The sequence below is a fragment of the Oncorhynchus masou genome, chromosome 12 (genome assembly GCF_036934945.1).
Source record: "Oncorhynchus masou masou isolate Uvic2021 chromosome 12, UVic_Omas_1.1, whole genome shotgun sequence".
Taxonomy (NCBI): domain Eukaryota; kingdom Metazoa; phylum Chordata; class Actinopteri; order Salmoniformes; family Salmonidae; genus Oncorhynchus; species Oncorhynchus masou.
In genome coordinates, this window is record NC_088223.1 from 85,646,488 (window position 1) to 85,664,271 (window position 17,784).

The 17,784-nt window shown below is 42.8% G+C and overlaps 1 protein-coding gene across 2 annotated transcripts; it reads left to right on the forward strand.

Annotated features, from left to right (window-relative positions):
• Positions 1-13,525: 13,525 nt before the first annotated feature.
• On the forward strand, positions 13,526-15,221 carry LOC135549239 (uridylate-specific endoribonuclease B-like). 2 transcript variants are annotated; one of them, XM_064979260.1, is made up of 4 exons: positions 13,526-13,618; positions 13,882-14,066; positions 14,229-14,341; positions 14,923-15,221. In XM_064979260.1, the coding sequence occupies exons 2-4, from the start codon at positions 13,980-13,982 to the stop codon at positions 15,041-15,043; spliced, it is 321 nt and encodes a 106-aa protein (XP_064835332.1). In that variant the 5' UTR covers positions 13,526-13,618; positions 13,882-13,979; the 3' UTR covers positions 15,044-15,221. The 2 variants fall into 2 exon arrangements, with proteins under 2 accessions (XP_064835332.1, XP_064835333.1); XM_064979261.1 differs by having other exon boundaries at positions 13,526-14,030.
• Positions 15,222-17,784: the final 2,563 nt, after the last annotated feature.

Genomic DNA, 17,784 nt, shown 5'->3' on the forward strand with positions numbered 1-17,784 from the left:
TCTCACTGATTAGTTAAATATTTTTTCAGTACAAAAAGATTAGTCCTTAACCACATTTCCTAGTTACTACCTCACATGATAATTTTCATCCAAAAAGTGGTTGTCCTGTGTTTTAATAACCATATACAAACGACTGTTTTGATTTAATGATGGGGGTTATAGGACATTTTGCCTGTTTCTCAATACATGTTTTATGGCGATTGGACTCCTTGTTTTGTCACACTGTATTAACAGTGAACGTGTGATTACAGCCAATCAACTTCCTGTCCATGGCCCGGTTAACGAAGTGTTTTAAGGCTACATTAATCGTTAGAACCTTCGTAGGAGCAACCTTATATCTTCGAGCCATTGTTATTAACGTTGTACTTGAAAATGCATGCTTTTTTTTTTTTTTTTTTGCCCTCTCGTGTCAGTTTATACACTTTATGCATATGTACCAGTATAATTTTAGACCGTCCCCTCGCACATACCAGGGACCCTCTACACACATCAACAGTCACCCACGAGCGATGGGTAACGATGCTTCCACAAAAGCCGCGGCCCTTCCAGAGCAAGGGTAACCACTACTTCAAGGTCTCAGAGCAAGTGACGTCACCAATTGAAACGCTATTTAGCGCGCACCACCGCTGACTAGCTAGCCGTTTCACATCCGTTACACATAGAATCACATGGTTTATCCAACTCTTTATGTCCGCCGAGAACTTCAGAACAAAGTTGACCACAACTACAACGTTCCCAATGTCTTTGCAATTCATACAATCAATCAAATGTATAAAGCCCTTTTTATATCAGCAGAAGTTACAAAGTCCTGTACAGAAACCCAGCCTAAAACCGCAAGCAATGCAGATGTAGAAACACGGTAGCTAGGAAAAACTCCCTAGAAAGGCCAGAACCTAGGAAGAAACCTAGAGAGGAACCAGGCTATGAGGGGTGGCAAGTCCACTTCTGGCTGGGCTAGGTGGAGATTATAACAGAATATGGCCTAAATGTTCATAGATGACCAGCAGGGTCAAATAATAATAATCACAGTGGTTGTAGAGGGTGCAACAGTTCAGCATCTCCAAGACTAAATGTCAGTTTTTCATAGCCAATCATTGAGTTAGAGACAGCAGGTACGGTAGAGAGAGAGTCGATAACAGCAGGTCGGGACAAGGTAGCACAAGGTGAACAGGACAGGGTTCCATAGCTGCAGGCAGAACAGTGGAAACTGGAGCAGTAGCACAACCAGGTGGACTGAGGGCAGCAAGGAGTCATCAGGCCAGGTAGTTCTAATGCATAGTCCCAGGGCTCAGTTCCTGAGAGAGAGAATTAGAGGGAGCATACGGACACCGGCTAAGACAGGAGAAATACTCCAGATATAACAGACTGACTGTTACGAATCCCTTTTGGCCCGACAGTCTAGGGGGGATGGTAATGAGACTCGTAACATAACTCATGCAGATTATTATTGTGACAAAGGAAAAGTGTGAACGAAATAAGCACGACAACTGAAATCTACCGTCAAACTCTAGGTTTATTTATAAACACACGGTAATGGGGGGAGCAGGAAAAGGGGCTGAGCTGGACCCAAGGAAAGAAACAATAAGTATTCAAAAACACCCCTAAGCTAGACTAGCCTACTTTAACAACAGCTAACCAAAAATACAGTGGGTGGTCCGCCCAGTTCTAACTAGTGTATTTAACAAAGTTCACCTACGGGTAGTGTATGCCCATGGGCGACTTGTCTTGGTTTCCCCCTTTTCCACCAGCAATCAAACACCATAACCAAAAACAATACTCACAGGTGATGACAAAGTGCTATGAGGTGCTTAAACAAAAGAGAGGTTACGACACAAAGCGAGAGTGAAACACAGAGACCTACAGACATGGCATTTACAGAGAGATTGAGCTGAGCTGAGCTCTAGAACAAACAAATGATGGGGTTTTTAAACCATGGGGAAAGAACTGTGATAGGTTTAGGAAATATGAGGAGGTGTGTCTTCTGATTGATGATTGATTGGGGAGTGATGATTTTCACCTGTGAGGGGAGAAGGAGAGAAAAGAAACACACACACAGGATACACACACACACACACACAGGATAACTGTATCCGTAACACTGACCCTAGCCCCCTGACACAAACTATTGCAGCATAAATACTGGCGGCTGAGACAGAAGGGGTCGGGAGACACTGTGGCCCTGTCCGGCGATATCCCCGGACGGCCAACCAGGCAGGATATAACCCCACCCACTTTGCCACTAGAGAGATATCTTCAATCACCAACCTACTACCCTGAGATAAGGCTGAGTATAGCCCACGAAGACCTCCCCCACGGCACGAACCCAAGGGGGGTGCCAACCCAGACAGGAAGATCACATCAGTGACTCAACCCACTCAAGTGATGCACCCCTCCTAGGGACAGAATGGAAGAGCACCAGTAAGCCAGTGATGCAGCCCCCGTAATAGGGTTAGAAGCAGAGAATCCCAGTGGAGAGGGGATCCGGCCAGGCAGAGACACCAAGGGCGATTCGTCGCTCCAGTGCCTTTCCGTTCACCTTCACACCCCTGGGCCAGACTACACTCAATCGTAGGACCTACTGAAGAGATGAGTCTTCAATAAAGACTTAAAGGCTGAGAACGAGTCTGCGTCTCTCACATGGATAGGCAGACCATTCCATTAAAATGGAGCTCTATTTGAGAAAGCCCTGCCTACAGCTGTTTGCTTAGAAATTCTAGGGACAGTAAGGAGGCTTGCGTCTTGTGACCGTAGCGTATGTGTAGGTATGTACGGCAGGACCAAATCAGAGAGATGGGTAGGAGCAAGCCCATGTAATGCTTTGTAGGTTAGCAGTAAAACCTTAATCAGCCCTTGCCTTAACAGGAAGCCAGTGTAGGGAGGCTAGCATTGGAGTATTATGATGAAATTGTTTGGTTCTAGTCAGGATTCTAGCAGGATTCTGCATCATTTTTGGTCAGAAAGTTTCTGATTTTTGAAATGTTACCAAGATGGAAAAAAGCTGTCCTTGAAATACTCTTGATATGTTCGTCAAAAGAGAGATCAGGGTCCAGAGCAATGCGGAGGTCGTTCAGTTTTATTTGAGATGGCTGTATAACCATCAATTAATTGTCAGATCCAACAGAAGATCTCTTTTGTGTCTTGGGACCTAGAACAAGCATCTCTGTTTTGTCCGAGTTTAAAAGGAGAACATTTGCCGCCATCCACTTCCTTGTGTCTGAAACACAGTCTTCAAGGGAGGTCAATTTTGGGGCTTCACTATGTTTCATCGAAATGTACAGCTGTGTATTGTCCGCATAGCAGTGAAAGTTAACATGTTTCCGAATGACATCACCAAGAGGTAAAATATATAGTGTAAACAATAGTGGTCCTAAAATGGAACCTAGAGTAGCACACAGTTGATTTGTCAGAAGACAAACCATCCACAAACTGATACCTTTCCGACAGATAAGATCTAAATCAAGCCAGAACTTGTCCGTGTAGACCAATTTCGGTTTCCAATCTCTTCAAAAGAATGTGGTAATCGATGGTATCAAAAGCAGCACTAAGGTCTAGGAGCACGAGGACAAATGCAGAGCCTTGGTCTGATGCCATTAAAAGGTAATTTACCACCTTCACGAGTGCAGTCTCAGTGCTATGATGGGGTATGAAACCAGACTGAACTGTTTTGTATACATTGTTTGTCGTCAGCAATGCAGTGAATTGCTGCGTAACAGCTTTTTCCAAAAATGTTTAGATGAAAGTGAGATCCGATTTTGGCCGACTTTAGGTTTTTTTTCTGGGTCAAGGTTTGGCTATTTCAAGTGAGGCTTTATTACTGCCACTTTTAGTGAGTTTGGTACACATCCGGTGGATGGGGAGCCATTTATTATATTGAACATAGGAGGGCCAAGCACAGGAAGCAGCTCTTTCAGTAGTTTAGTTTGAATAGGGTCCAGTATGCAGCTTGAAGGTTTAGAGGCCAAGACTATTTTCATCAATGTGTTAAGAGATATTGTATTAAAAAACGTGTGTCTCCCTTGATCCTAGGTCCTGGCAGTGTTGTGTAGATTTAAAGAGGAGTCCGTAATTTGCTTTCTAATGTTCATGATCTTTTCGTCAAAGAAGTTCATTAATTTATCACTGCTGAAGTGAAGGCCATTCTCTCTTGGGAATGCTGCTTTTTAGTAAGCTTTGCGACAGTATAAAAAATTCATTTGGATTGTTCTTATTCTCCTCAATAGGAAAAATAGGATGATCGAGCCGCAGTGAGGGCTCTTCAATACGGCACGGTACTGTCTTTCCAAGCTAGTCGGAAGACTTCCAGTATGGTGTAGTGCCACTTCTGTTCCGGTTCTCTGCATGCTTGCTTCAGGGCTCTGGTATTTTCTGCATGCTTGCTTCAGGGCTCTGGTATTTTCTGCATGCTTGCTTCAGGGCTCTGGTATTTTCTGTATACCAGGGAGCTAGTTTCTTATTACAAATGTTTTTTGCTTTTAGGGGAGTGACTGCATCTAGGGTATTATGCAAGGTTAAATTTGGTTCCTCAGTTAGGTGGTTAACTGATTTTTGTACTCCAACGTCCTTGGATAGGTGGAGGGAGTCTGGAAGGGCATCTAGGAATCTTTGGGTTGTCCGAGAATTTATAGCACAGCTTTTGATGATCCGTGGTTGGGGTCTGAGCAGATTACTTGTTCCGATAGCAAATGTAATAAAATGGTGGTCCGGTAGTCCAGGATTATGAGGAAAAACATTAAGATCCACAACATTTATTCCATGGGACAAAACTAGGTCCAGAGTATGACTGTGGCAGTGAGTAGGAGACATGTTGGACAAAACCCATTGAGTCGATGATGGCTCCGAAAGCCTTTTGGAGTGGGTCTGTGGACTTTTCCATGTGAATATTAAAGTCACCAAAAATGTGAATGTTATTTGCCATGACTACAAGGTCCGATAGGAATTCAGGGAACTCTGTGAGGAACGCTGTATATGGCCCAGGAGGCCTGTAAACAGTAGCTATAAAACAAGTGAAGTATAAAAAAAATGCTTCAAATGAAAACCGAGATGACTGCATTAAATATAAATAGCCTAAAGTAGGCTATAGGCCTAGTTCATTCATATTGAAATACATTTCATGTTCAATACACTGACTTCTATTTCGCTACTTTTAGGCTATTGTCTGAAATGTCTCAATATATTTCATGACGTGTATCATAACATTGGGGATTTAATGTGCATTTTTTATGGGTAAGCATTAGAATAAACCACCTCAATATTTGCAGCTGTAGATGTTCATCTCTATAGGAGCTGATCTGTCATGTGAAATAGTCATTTTTGATTTTAGATCTGATCAGCAACGCTATCTGTATCGACGCTCCGACTCACTAGCAACTGTTCTCTACATGCTGTTTTGGAAAACGCATGTTACATCTTCGGCTGTTGTAAGAAAGATGCATCGTTAAAACAGTCGCGGGCCTAAATTCCATCGCTATCGGGAAACTGAGCCAGGTCTATTTCCTATGCTTGTAAAGGTGCTCCTTGTAAAAATTCTCCTTTGTTTTTTAAGGTACTTTACTAGTTTCATTGCCTTTAGTAAATTAACTGTTAGATTTGCTGAAAAACTGACAGTTATGAACTAGTGATGAGATGAGACTCCAAAGCATTCAACGTTTCTCACAATAACATACAATGCCTTTTCCTTCCACAAGAGTGTGCAAGGGCTGCGCTGTCATAGTCTTTAACACAGAAGGCAGTGCTGAGTCATACAGGAATCCAAAAATGATTAAAAACACAAATCATTGTTGGACCAAAAGAACTGAGCTAACATGATACGTTTTTATACATTTTGCTGATTATGTTTACATTCTTACATGGAAGGTTCTGACTTCAATTAAATCCCGAGTGGTATACTAGCCTTCAAAGCAGGACCAATGAGTTATCTTTGAATAACAAACATAAATAGCTTCAGATTTTCTGGTTCATTAGGAAAGCTAAAATAAAATGTGTTTTCGATTGTTAGGTCAATCAAACCATGCTTATTTCAAGCTGATTGTATATATGTGGGGCAAAAAAGTATTTAGTCAGCCACCAATTGTGCAAGTTCTCCCACTCTCAACCCCATAGAAAATCTTTGGTAGGGAGTTGAAAGTCTGTGTTGCCCAGCAACAGCCCCAAAACATCACTGCTCTGGAGGAGATCTGCATGGAGGAATGGGCCAAAATACCAGCAACAGTGTGTGAAAATCTTGTGAAGACTTACAGAAAACGTTTGACCTCTGTCATTGCCAACAAAGGGTATATAACAAAGTATTGAAATAACTTTTGTTATTGACCAAATACTTATTTTCCACCATCATTTGCAAATAAATTCATTAAAAGTCCTACAATGTGATTTTCTGGAGAGAAAAAAATTCTCATTTTGTCTGTCATATTTGAAGTGTACCTATGATGAAAATTACAGGCCTCATCTTTTTAAGTGGGAGAACTTGCACAATTGGTGGCTGACTAAATACTTTTTTGCCCTGCTGTGTGTGTATATATAGCTGAAATCTGAAGTTTACATACACTTAGGTTGGAGTCATTAAAACGAGTTTTTCAACCACTCCACAAATTTCTTGTCAACAAACTATAGTTTTGGATAGTCTGTTAGGACATCTACTTTGTGCATGACACAAGTCATTTTTCAAACAATTGTTTACAGACAGATTATTTCACTGTATCACAATTCCAGTGGGTCAGAAGTTTACATACACTAAATTGACTGTGCCTTTAAACAGCTTGGAAAATTCCAGAAAATTATGTCATGGCTTTAGAGGCTTTTGATTGACTCAAATGATGTCAATTAGCCTATTGAATGTGAACCTGTGGATGTATTTCAAGGCCTACCTTCAAACTCAGTGCCTCTTTGCTTGACATCATGGGATAACGAAAGAAATCAGCCAAGACCTCAGACAAAAAATTGGAGACCTCCATAAGTCTGGTTCATCCTTGGGAGCAATTTTCAAACGCCTGAAGGTGCCACGTTCATCTGTACAAACAATAGTACGCAAGTATAAACACCATGGGACCACGCAGCCATCATACCGCTCAGGAAGGAGAAGCATTCTGTCTCCTAGAGATGAATGTACTTAGGTGCAAAAAGTGCAAATCAATCCCAGAACAACAGCAAAGAACCTTGTGAAGATGCTGGAGGAAACCGGTACAAAAGTATCTATATCCAAAGTAAAACGAGTCCTATATCGACATAACCTGAAAGGCTGCTTAGCAAGGAAGAAGCCACTGCTCCAAAGCCGCCATAAAAAAGCCAGACTACAGTTTGCAACTGCACATGGGGACAAAGATTGTACTTTTTGTAGAAATGTCCTCTGGTCTGATGAAACAAAAATAGAACTGTTTGGCCATAATGACCATTGTTATGTTTGGAGGAAAAAGGTGGAGGCTTGCAAGCCGAAGAACACCATCCCAACCGTGAAGCACGGGGGTGGCAGCATCATGTTGTGGGTGTGCTTTGCTGCAGGAGGGACTGGTGCACTTCACAAAATAGATGGCCTCATGAGGGGGGGAAATTGTGTGGATATATTGAAGCAACATCTCAAGACATCAGTTAAAGCTTGGACGCAAATGGGTCTTCCAAATGTACAATGACCCCAAGCATACTTCCAAAGTTGTGGCAAAATGGCTTAAGTACAACAAAGTCAAGGTATTGGAGTGGCCATCACAAAGCCCTGACCTCAATCCTATAGAAAACTTTAGGGCAGAACAGAAAAAGCATGTGCGAGCAAGGAGGCCAACAAACCTGACTCAGTTACACCAGCTCTGTCAGGAGGAATGGGCCAAAATTCACCCAACTTATTGTGGGAAGCTTGTGGAAGACTACCTGAAATGTTTGACCAGGGATAAACAATTTAAAAGCAATGCTACCAAATACTAATTGTGTGTATGTAAACTTCTGACCCACTGGGAATGTGATGAAAGAAATAAAAGCTGAAATAAATCATTCTCTCTACTATTATTCTGACATTTCACATTCTTAAAATAAAGTGGTGATCTTAACTGACCTAAGACCATGCATTTTTACTAGGATTAAATGTCAGGAATTGTGTAAAACTGAGTTTAAATGTATTTGGCTAAGGTGTATGTAAACTTCCGACTTCAACTGTGTATGTAATATATAGATATATACTTATAGTACCAGTCAAAAGTGTGGACACATCTCTCTAAGACATTTTGAAACACTGACGTTCTCGGTTACCTGGGGAGTAAGAAAATACACTCCCTCTGGCTAGAAACTTGTTGCAGGTTTTTTAAATCAGTTTTTCTTATTTTGAATCGTACCCTGTGATGTCACAGAGAAGCATTTTTTAAATGACCTTTTTTCTTTTTTTTTCTAACCACAGATCATAGAAACACTGTTTTCACATACGCTACATGGCCAAAAGTATTGGACACCCCTTTCAAAGTAGTGGGTTTGGCTATTTCAGCCACACCCCTTTCTGACAGGTGTATAAAATCGAGCACACGGCCATGCAATCTCCATAGACAAACATTAGCAGTAGAATGGCCCGTACTGAATAGCTTATTGACTTTCGACATGTCACCGTCATAGGATGCCACCTTTCCAACAAGTCAGTTTGTCAAATTTCTGCCCTGCTAGAGCTGCCCCTGTTAACGGTGAGTGCTGTTATTTTGAAGTGGAAACCTCTAGAAGCAACAACAGCTCATTTGCGAAGTGGTAGGGCCACACAGGCTCACAGAATCTGACTGCTGAAGGCGCAGCACACAAAAATTGTCTGTCCTCAGTTGCAACTACAGAGTTCCAAACTGCCTTTGGAGGCAAAGTCAGCACAATAACTGTTTGTCGGGAGCTTCAGGAAATGGATTTCCATGGCCGAGCAGCCGCACACAAGTCTAAGATCACCATGCGCAATGCAAAGCGTCGGCTGGAGTAGTGTAAATGTGTTCCTGGAATGATGAATCACGCTTCACCATCTGGCAGTCCGACGGACGAATCTGGGTTTGGCGGATGCAAAGAGAACGCTACCTGCCCCAATGCATAGTGCCAACTGTAAAGTTTGGTAGAGGAGGAATAATGGTCTGGGACTGTTTTTTATTGTTTGGACTAGGCCCCTTAGTTTCAGTGAAGGGAAATCTTAATGCTACAGCATACAATGACGTTCTAGACAATTATGTGCTGCAAACTTTGTGGCAACAGTTTGGGGAAGGCCCATTCCTGTTTCAGCATGACAATGCCCCTGTGCACAAAATAGTTTGTCGTGATCAGTGTGGAAGGACTTGACTGGCCTGCACAGAGCACTGACCTCAACCCCATCAAACACCTTTGGGATGAATTGGAACGCAGACTGCAAGCCAGGCCTAATCACCCAACATCAGTGCCCAGCCTCACTAATGCTCTTGTCGCTGAATGGAAGCAAGTCCCCGCAGCAATGTTCCAACATCTTGTGGAAAGCCTTCTCAGAAGAGTGGAGGCTGTTATGGCAGCAAGGGGGGGGGGGTGAACTCCATATTAATGCCCATGAATTTGGAATGAGGTGTTTGACGAGCAGGTGTCCACATACTTTTATAGACACTGGTATGGTGCTGGAGATAATGAATGAGGTTGAAATGTGGCGGAATTGGCCTTTAAGGTCAGGCTTTTATTGGGAATTAAGTGAAAGGGGATACCTAGTCAGTTGCACAACTGAAGTGCATTCATCCGAAATGTGTCTTCTGCATTTAACCCAACCCCTTTGAATCAGAGAGGTGCGGGGGTCTGCCTTAATCAATGTTCAGGTCTGAACCTTCCATTTTAGAATGGAAATATATTTATTTAGTTTCCTGCCATGAATGATACATGTTATGTACAACAATTTAGTAGATCAGGATTTGTCACTCATCTACGAAATGTTAGAGAATTGAGAACATTGTTTTTACTGTGTCACGATGTCATGATGCAACAGACAGTACAATGTAACTGTTGTCTGATTCAACCGGACCCAATAATCTGTGCTTCATCATAAACAGCTCTGGACTGGTCTCCATGCCTTTCATATGGCCCTGTTTATTATACACAATAACCTTATTTCTACACACACTTGTGGTGTATTCCCACTTGGGAAGAGGACACGGTGGTGGAGAGACAGAGACGGGAGGAAAACAATGCAGTACTAAAGAAACAAAGGGAGCCGACATTGTAGCAAGTTATTCAAAAGCAGTCAGTACAACAGTTTAATCCCTTCGGCTAGAGTTGCTGACAGTGGCGAACCCTTTAAAATGGCCCCTGTCCTACCTCATGATGTTGGAGCGCCCCCTGTCTTCATACATAAAGATACCTGCTTTCAACAGGCCAGTTTCACCCGCACAAATCCTCCCACAGGACTGAATCGCCTTTACTTCCCCAAACACACACAGCAGGCCAAAGCCGAACAAGGTCAGTGATATTTGAGACAGATTTATGAGTAGCTTGCATTGATGGCAAAATACTGGATGGATGGTAGTATCAATCAAACCTGGATGTTAATGAACTCAAACTGTTAAACGTAATGATTTCAGACTTCAACTATATACACTGCTCAAAAAAATAAAGAACACTTAAACAACACAATGTAACTCCAAGTCAATCACGCTTCTGTGAAATCATACTGTCCACTTAGGAAGCAACACTGATTGACAATACATTTCACATGCTGTTGTGCAAATGGTATAGACAACAGGTGGAAATTATAGGCAATTAGCAAGACACCCCCAATAAAGGAGTGGTTCTGCAGGTGGTGACCACAGACCACTTCTCACTTCCTATGCTTCCTGGCTGATGTTTTGGTCACTTTTGAATGCTGGCGGTGCTTTCACTCTAGTGGTAGCATGAGACGGAGTCTACAACCCACACAAGTGGCTCAGGTAGTGCAGGTCATCCAGGATGACACATCAATGCGAGCTGTAGCAAGAAGGTTTGCTGTGTCTGTCAGCGTAGTGTCCAGAGACAGGAGACATCAGGAGACGTGGAGGAGGCCGTAGGAGGGCAACAACCCAGCAGCAGGACCGCCACCTCCGCCTTTGTGCAGGGAGGAGCAGAGCCCTGCAAAATGACCTCCAGCAGGCCACAAATGTGCATGTGTCTGCTCAAACGGTCAGAAACAGACTCCATGAGGGTGGTATGAGGGCCCGACATCCACAGGTGGGGGTTGTGCTTACAGCCCAACACCGTGCAGGACTTTTGCCATTTGCCAGAGAACACCAAGATTGGCAAATTCACCACTGGCGCCCTGTGCTCTTCACAGATGAAAGGTTCACACTGAGCACATGTGACAGAGTCTGGAGACGCCGTGGAGAACGTTCTGCTGCCTGCAACATCCTCCAGCATGACCGATTTGGCGGTGGGTCAGTCATAGTGTGGGGGGGGGGGGCATTTCTTTGGGGGGCCGCACAGCCCTCCATGTGCTCGCCAGAGGTAGCCTGACTGCCATTAGGTACCGAGATGAGATCCTCAGACCCCTTGTGAGACCATATGCTGGTGCGGTTGGCCCTGGGTTCCTCCTAATGCAAGAGGAAGGCATTGATGCTATGGCCTGGTCCGCCCGTTCCCCAGACCTGAATCCAATTGAGCACATCTGGAACATAATGTCTCGCTCCATCCACCAACGCCATGTTGCGCCACAGACTGTCCAGGAGTTGGAGGATGCTTAGTCCAGGTCTGGGAGGAGATTCCTCAGGAGACCATCCGCCACCTCATCAGGAGCATGCCCAGGCGTTGTAGGGAGGTCATACAGGCACATGGAGGCCACACACACTACTGAGCCTCATTTTGACTTGTTTTAAGGACATTACATCAAAGTTGGATCAGCCTGTAGTGTGGTTTTCCACTTTAATTTTGAGTGTGACTCCAAATCCAGACCTCCATGGGTTGATAAATTTGATTTCCATTGATAATTTTTGTGTGATTTTTTTTGTCAGCACATTCAACTATGTAAAGAAAAAAGTATTTAATAAGAATATGTAATTTATTCAGATCTAGGATATGTTATTTTAGTGTTCCCTTTATTTTTTTGAGCAGTGTATATTTTATCTAGAAATGTGATTTTTTTTAAATGTTGTTAGAGGTGGTGATCAGTTCACTGAATGATTCAGTGATATCATGTTTGTTAATTGTTGTACCTTTTAAACTATGTGTTTACCTTGATGAACACAGAAGACGTGGAGGAGGCCGTAGGAGGGCAACAACCCAGCAGCAAAATGGCCCCCTTTATCTGTGAAAACTTGAGTGACCAATGAATATGTGTATTTAATGGAGGGTATTACATTTTTAAAATATGTGAAAGTAAGACATTGAGAAGATGAATAATTTACAGTTGTTGGAATACAGGAATGACAAGACAATTTAGAGTTGATGTATCGCAATTAAGCATACGATCCACTGTACATCACATCTTCACACCAGAGGAACCTGACCCAGCCAACAAGCCTGCAAGAGGACAGAGGGACCAACCAGTCACGTCATGATTGAAGCTGACCGAGAGCTATCAGTCATGGTGCAGGAAATATGGGATAAAGACGTCAACCGACTGAAACCAGGGACAGACTACCGGATCTCTCTGCAGGTAGAAAAACTATCCAAACGGGACTACTGTATGTGGATTACATTTATTATTATTTTTTTACTGACAGCATTCCGTGACAGATTGTGCAAATATATTTTACTCCAAAAGAACTTATGTATGTTATTGCTAATAGTAAGGCCACAGGCATTGTTTGTTGTAAGGTCACAGCACATTGAACAAATCCAGACCCATAAAATGCTCTATATTGTTGCTGTTGTGATCTTTCTAAAGCAGCGTTCAGCAACTGGCGGCCCACGGGCCGGAATTTGGCCTGCTTTTGATTTCCCCCCCAAGTTTTCTGAGCAAGACATTTTTGTTGTTGTTGAGAAATCCCTTTTTTTTCCTTCTTTCCCCCCCATTGTCGGACATAAGACTGTAAAAACATCAGCAAATCAGCTCCAAGTGATTTTAATTTTGGAAATCTGTTTCAAAGTATTTCCATGCATAATAGCGAGATATACTGTATGTGATCGTACACAAATGTTTCAAGGTTTCAAATGATTATTATTATGTTTTAGTCAAATATATTTGTTTGGGCTTCTTGTGTTAGATTTTTTGGTCTACAAATTATTTATAATTATGTTCCGGCCCCCTGACCATCCGCTCAAGAAAAAAAATGGCCCCCTACTGAATCTAGTTTATGATCCCTGTTCTAATGGACACAATAGCATGTTAGACCCTGTGCCACAGATAGATGGAGAGTGCAAGTACAGTGAAAACATGCTGCTGTGGGAAACTCCTGACACATAAACAAATGTTGAGTTGCAGCTTCAAAGGGCACTGGGTCATGCTTAATTTATTTCAAGAGGATACAATGTTTCTAAACAAAAGTGGACAGCTTCATCCCTCGGTCATTGGTGGGAATGCTTACATATTTGTAATGTGTAACTGATTTCCTCTTCCTCTGCTGTGCTTTGTGCAGGGGAAAGCCGGGACTGAATGCTGAAATGAAAATGATATGAATGATGACAGTGATGGAGCTGGATATCCTCTATTCTCGTTTGTCGATGAAAGCATTTTCAAAAAGGAGTCTTTCTTCGGTAAACGCTTGAGGTGTGAGAGTTAGCGCTTCCATTTTTATGAACTTTTGATTTCAACCGTTTCCTGTGTGTTACCATTATTTTCCTTTGGAAATCCTATCATATCTGCAATGTATTACGTACGTAGAGAGTAGCAGGAGTTCAAGTATAATTGAAGATGATACAAACAGGATGTGTACTGACATCCAGGAGGATTGGATAGACAAAACAAAATATTCCTTTTGTATGATCAGAACACATACTACCCTCGAAACCAATCTGCATGTCCTCTTCCAGCCTTTATCTCTCTACTGGATAACTATGAAAGTGATACTGGTGAGCCTGAGACTGTAACCCTAGATGAGGAAGCAGAAAACCACAAGTTTCTGGACTGCATGCTTCGAATGCCCGCCCTGAAGTTATCAGTTAAAACATATGGTGGAGAGGTCGGTAACAAGAATACTGTATCTTTATTTAGTCTGGTGAGTAGGAACATAAGTCAAATCACAGATGCATGCAGAAAAAGTTAAAACCATTTTAATTCACAGGGAGAACCATGGCCAAGTTGGAACCTTTACAAGCTAAAGTGAGTCAATCAACACCCCATGATTGAAATTGTCTCCATATGTTTCTCTCATGTTTAGATTGCACATAAGTACCCAGTAGAGAAACAGCTCTCCCCAGAGGGATTACTGGAATTCAAGGAGCAGCTCTACCGTATCTGGTTGGTGCTGTACGCCAGACGAGGAACTAGCAGGTGGGTAAAACTCTTCTCTTATGTAACTGTTACTTTTCAGATGTCCAAATAGTTCTTCATTAGGCTGCTAAATGTTTTCTCTTCACTGGTTAGGGTTATGTTTGTTCAATGTGAAATCCATTCACAAATATAAAAGGCTGTATTGTCATCTCAGTCTCCCATTTATTTAACCTTTATGTCTGTCTTTTCAAATGGCATACAGTGTGGACTTAGGACTCGAGACTTGGCCCGACTCAAGGCACACATTTGATGAATTGAGACTTGACTTGGCAGGAAAGAAAATAACTTGAGACTTGGGAGGACAAAACAACAACTTGTGACTCCACATAACTTGAGATTACAATGACTTGACTTGCCTATAGCTTTTGTGTATTCCTAGGAGTAGAGTAGTCTATTTTCACTTATGCTGTACAGTATGTGAAGCCGCAGATTGTGCTATCATGTCATCGTGTGCATCACCAAGCTAATCTAAGTGGTGGATGACCTCCCATTACTCTTTAATATCATCCCTTCAGGAAGAGGGTGGAAAAGCAGTGGTGTTCTATGTTCCAGCCTCATGATGTTCTCCCATGTTCCTCCAGGCCGGACTCCTCGGGGTTTGAGCATGTCTTTGTCGGAGATACCAGAGGGGGCCGCACAGTCTTCGGCTTTCATAACTCGATCCAGTTGTATATGCAAGTGAATCTGGGAAACAGTGATTAAAGGCTACACTACAGTGTGAATGCAAATTCTCCCCAGGTTAGATTTCTTTTAAACTGGCATGATGAATGTATTTTTTGATTATCATGTTGAATCAGATGTGCGACTTTGATGAGTTGACAGTTAACAATTCCAGAGTATTCTTTAGAAATTATGTGATATACACTGCTCAAAAAATAAAGGGAACACTTAAACAACAGAATGTAACTCCAAGTCAATCACACTTCTGTGAAATCAAACTGTCCACTTAGGAAGCAACACTGATTGACAATAAATTTCACATGCTGTTGTGCAAATGGAATAGACAACAGGTGGAAATTATAGGCAATTAGCAAGACACCCCCCAATAAAGGAGTGGCTCTGCAGATGGTGACCACAGACCACTTCTCAGTTCCTATGCTTCCTGGCTGATGTTTTGGTCACTTTTGAATGCTGGCGGTGCTTTCACTCTAGTGGTAGCATGAGACGGAGTCTACAACCCACACAAGTGGCTCAGGTAGTGCAGCTCATCCAGGATGGCACATCAATGCGAGCTGTAGCAAGAAGGTTTGCTGTGTCTGTCAGCGTAGTGAACAGAGACAGGAGACATCAGGAGACGTGGAGGAGGCCAACAACCCAGCAGCAGGACCGCTACTTCCCCCTTTGTGCAGGGAGGAGCACTGCCAGAGCCCTGCAAAATGACCTCCAGCAGGCCACAAATGTGCATGTGTCTGCTCAAACGGTCAGAAACATACTCCATGAGGGTGGTATGAGGGCCCGGCGGTAGAGTAAAGAGTGAGACCAGGCTGCTGAAATAGCAAATGCTACCATGTTTTGGAGTCTTGATGTCACAAGCTCGCAAGAGAGGGACAGTGAGTGGGTGTGGCCTTGTATTTATTTTACTAGGCAAGTCAGTTAAGAACACATTTTATTTTCAATAATGGGGAAGATACAAGAAGCTGTGGGAGTTGTGGAAGATTGGCATCTAACATGGGGTTTAGGATGCCTGTGGCCAAGTCCTGCTTTATGGTGTATTCTAGGAGAAAAGTTATATATGTTAGGTTGTAAATATACAGTCAGGATATAGGTAGGGTGTCTGAGTTTAAGTATATAGGTATGTGATTTGATGAAAGGCTTACGTGGAAGAGACATGCTGAGCATATTTAAATGAAGCTCATGAGGGCAGTGGCAGGATAGGGGGTCGTATAGACAAACATTGTTGTATATGTACCAGGCATTGATCAGGTCATCTGTGTGTGTTATGGGTGCTTTGTATATGGATCAGCAGCCAAAAAAGTACTACAGCGCCTGGATAGTCAAGAGCCCTGAGATTATGTGTGGGTGCCTTCAAAATTATACCTGTTGAGGCATTGCAGGTGGATAGTAGGTAACTGCCACTGAGGATAACATGGGACAAACTTGCATTAGCGTACTGGGCGAGTTTGAAAGAGAGTTAAGATGGACTTCCTACAGTCAAGGCAACTGGGGAATGCTGAGAGCGAGGAGTGGGTAAGCAGAAGGTGGTAGAATATGGACTGGGGAAGAGAGAGATAGGGCCGGAAATTGCATTGGGGAAGGTTCCTCCGTGGTTGTTTCCGAAACCAAGTGTAGATGTGGACATGATAGAAGGCAGGTGAGGACGTGAGACGGTGTGTGGAAAGATATATAGATAATCGGTGTTATTTGTTTTTAAGGACATATACAGATGGTTCAAAGGCTACAGTCAGTGGTAGGCTGGATTGAGGGGTGTATATCCCCAATTTCAATATTAGAGTATGTAAGCAAGTTAACTGATTATGTGTCAGTGTATGCGGCCAAGTTGATGCCAATTGGTTTGAGATGGGTGGAGGAGGAGAAACCACTCAGTCTGTTAATGGGATTGGAGAGGATAGGAGTGTTGGTAAGCTTTTACTGGGTTCCTGCCCATGTGGGTGTGGAGGGTAATGAGAAGGCCGATTTGGTGACTAATGCTGCGTTTAGACGAGGGACGCTAAAACGTCATACCTGTCAGCATAGTGGGATGAGAAATCAAGAAAGAGAGTGACAGCAAAAGAAAGCAAACACGACAGTACGTGTTGCTATGGTGATTTCAGTAAACAATCAGTGCAAATCGACATCTGAAAGAAAACAACCCGACAGCAGACCAGACGACAAAAGTAGAAATATCTTAACTTTGGCGGCAAGTCCTGTCTAGTGGTGGCTGACAGAATTCACCGCCAGCTTCAATGGCATTTACCGTTGTGCTCTCATTGAAAACAATGACACCCGGTTTGCTGCTTATCATCTATCTCGTAACATGTAAACGCAGCATAAACACAGAACAATGAGACAGATATTTCACCGGATGTACAAATGTGAGCATCCGGTTGGCGTTTCCACTCACTACCAAACATGTGGGCCGGCAGTAGGAGAAGATGGAACGAGATGGATTTTGGCTGACATTCTGCAAATTCAAATAAAATTTGCGTTGTTTAGTAGGAATTCCCCAACGGAAATTTGCAAATGAATGCACTACTAGGACATTTGCAAATGAATGCGCTAATAGGAAATTTGCAAATGAATGCGCTAATAGGAAATGTGCAAATGAATGCGCTAATAGGAAATGTGCAAATGAATGCGCTAATAGGAAATGTGCAAATGAATGCGCTAATAGGATCTCGCTTGCTCCTGCTTGGCTCTGGTCACCCCATTGCTTGTGTTGCCCACTATGGCTCATTTGTTCCCGTTTGAAACGACAGGTTGAGGTCTATCTTGGTTTAGATATA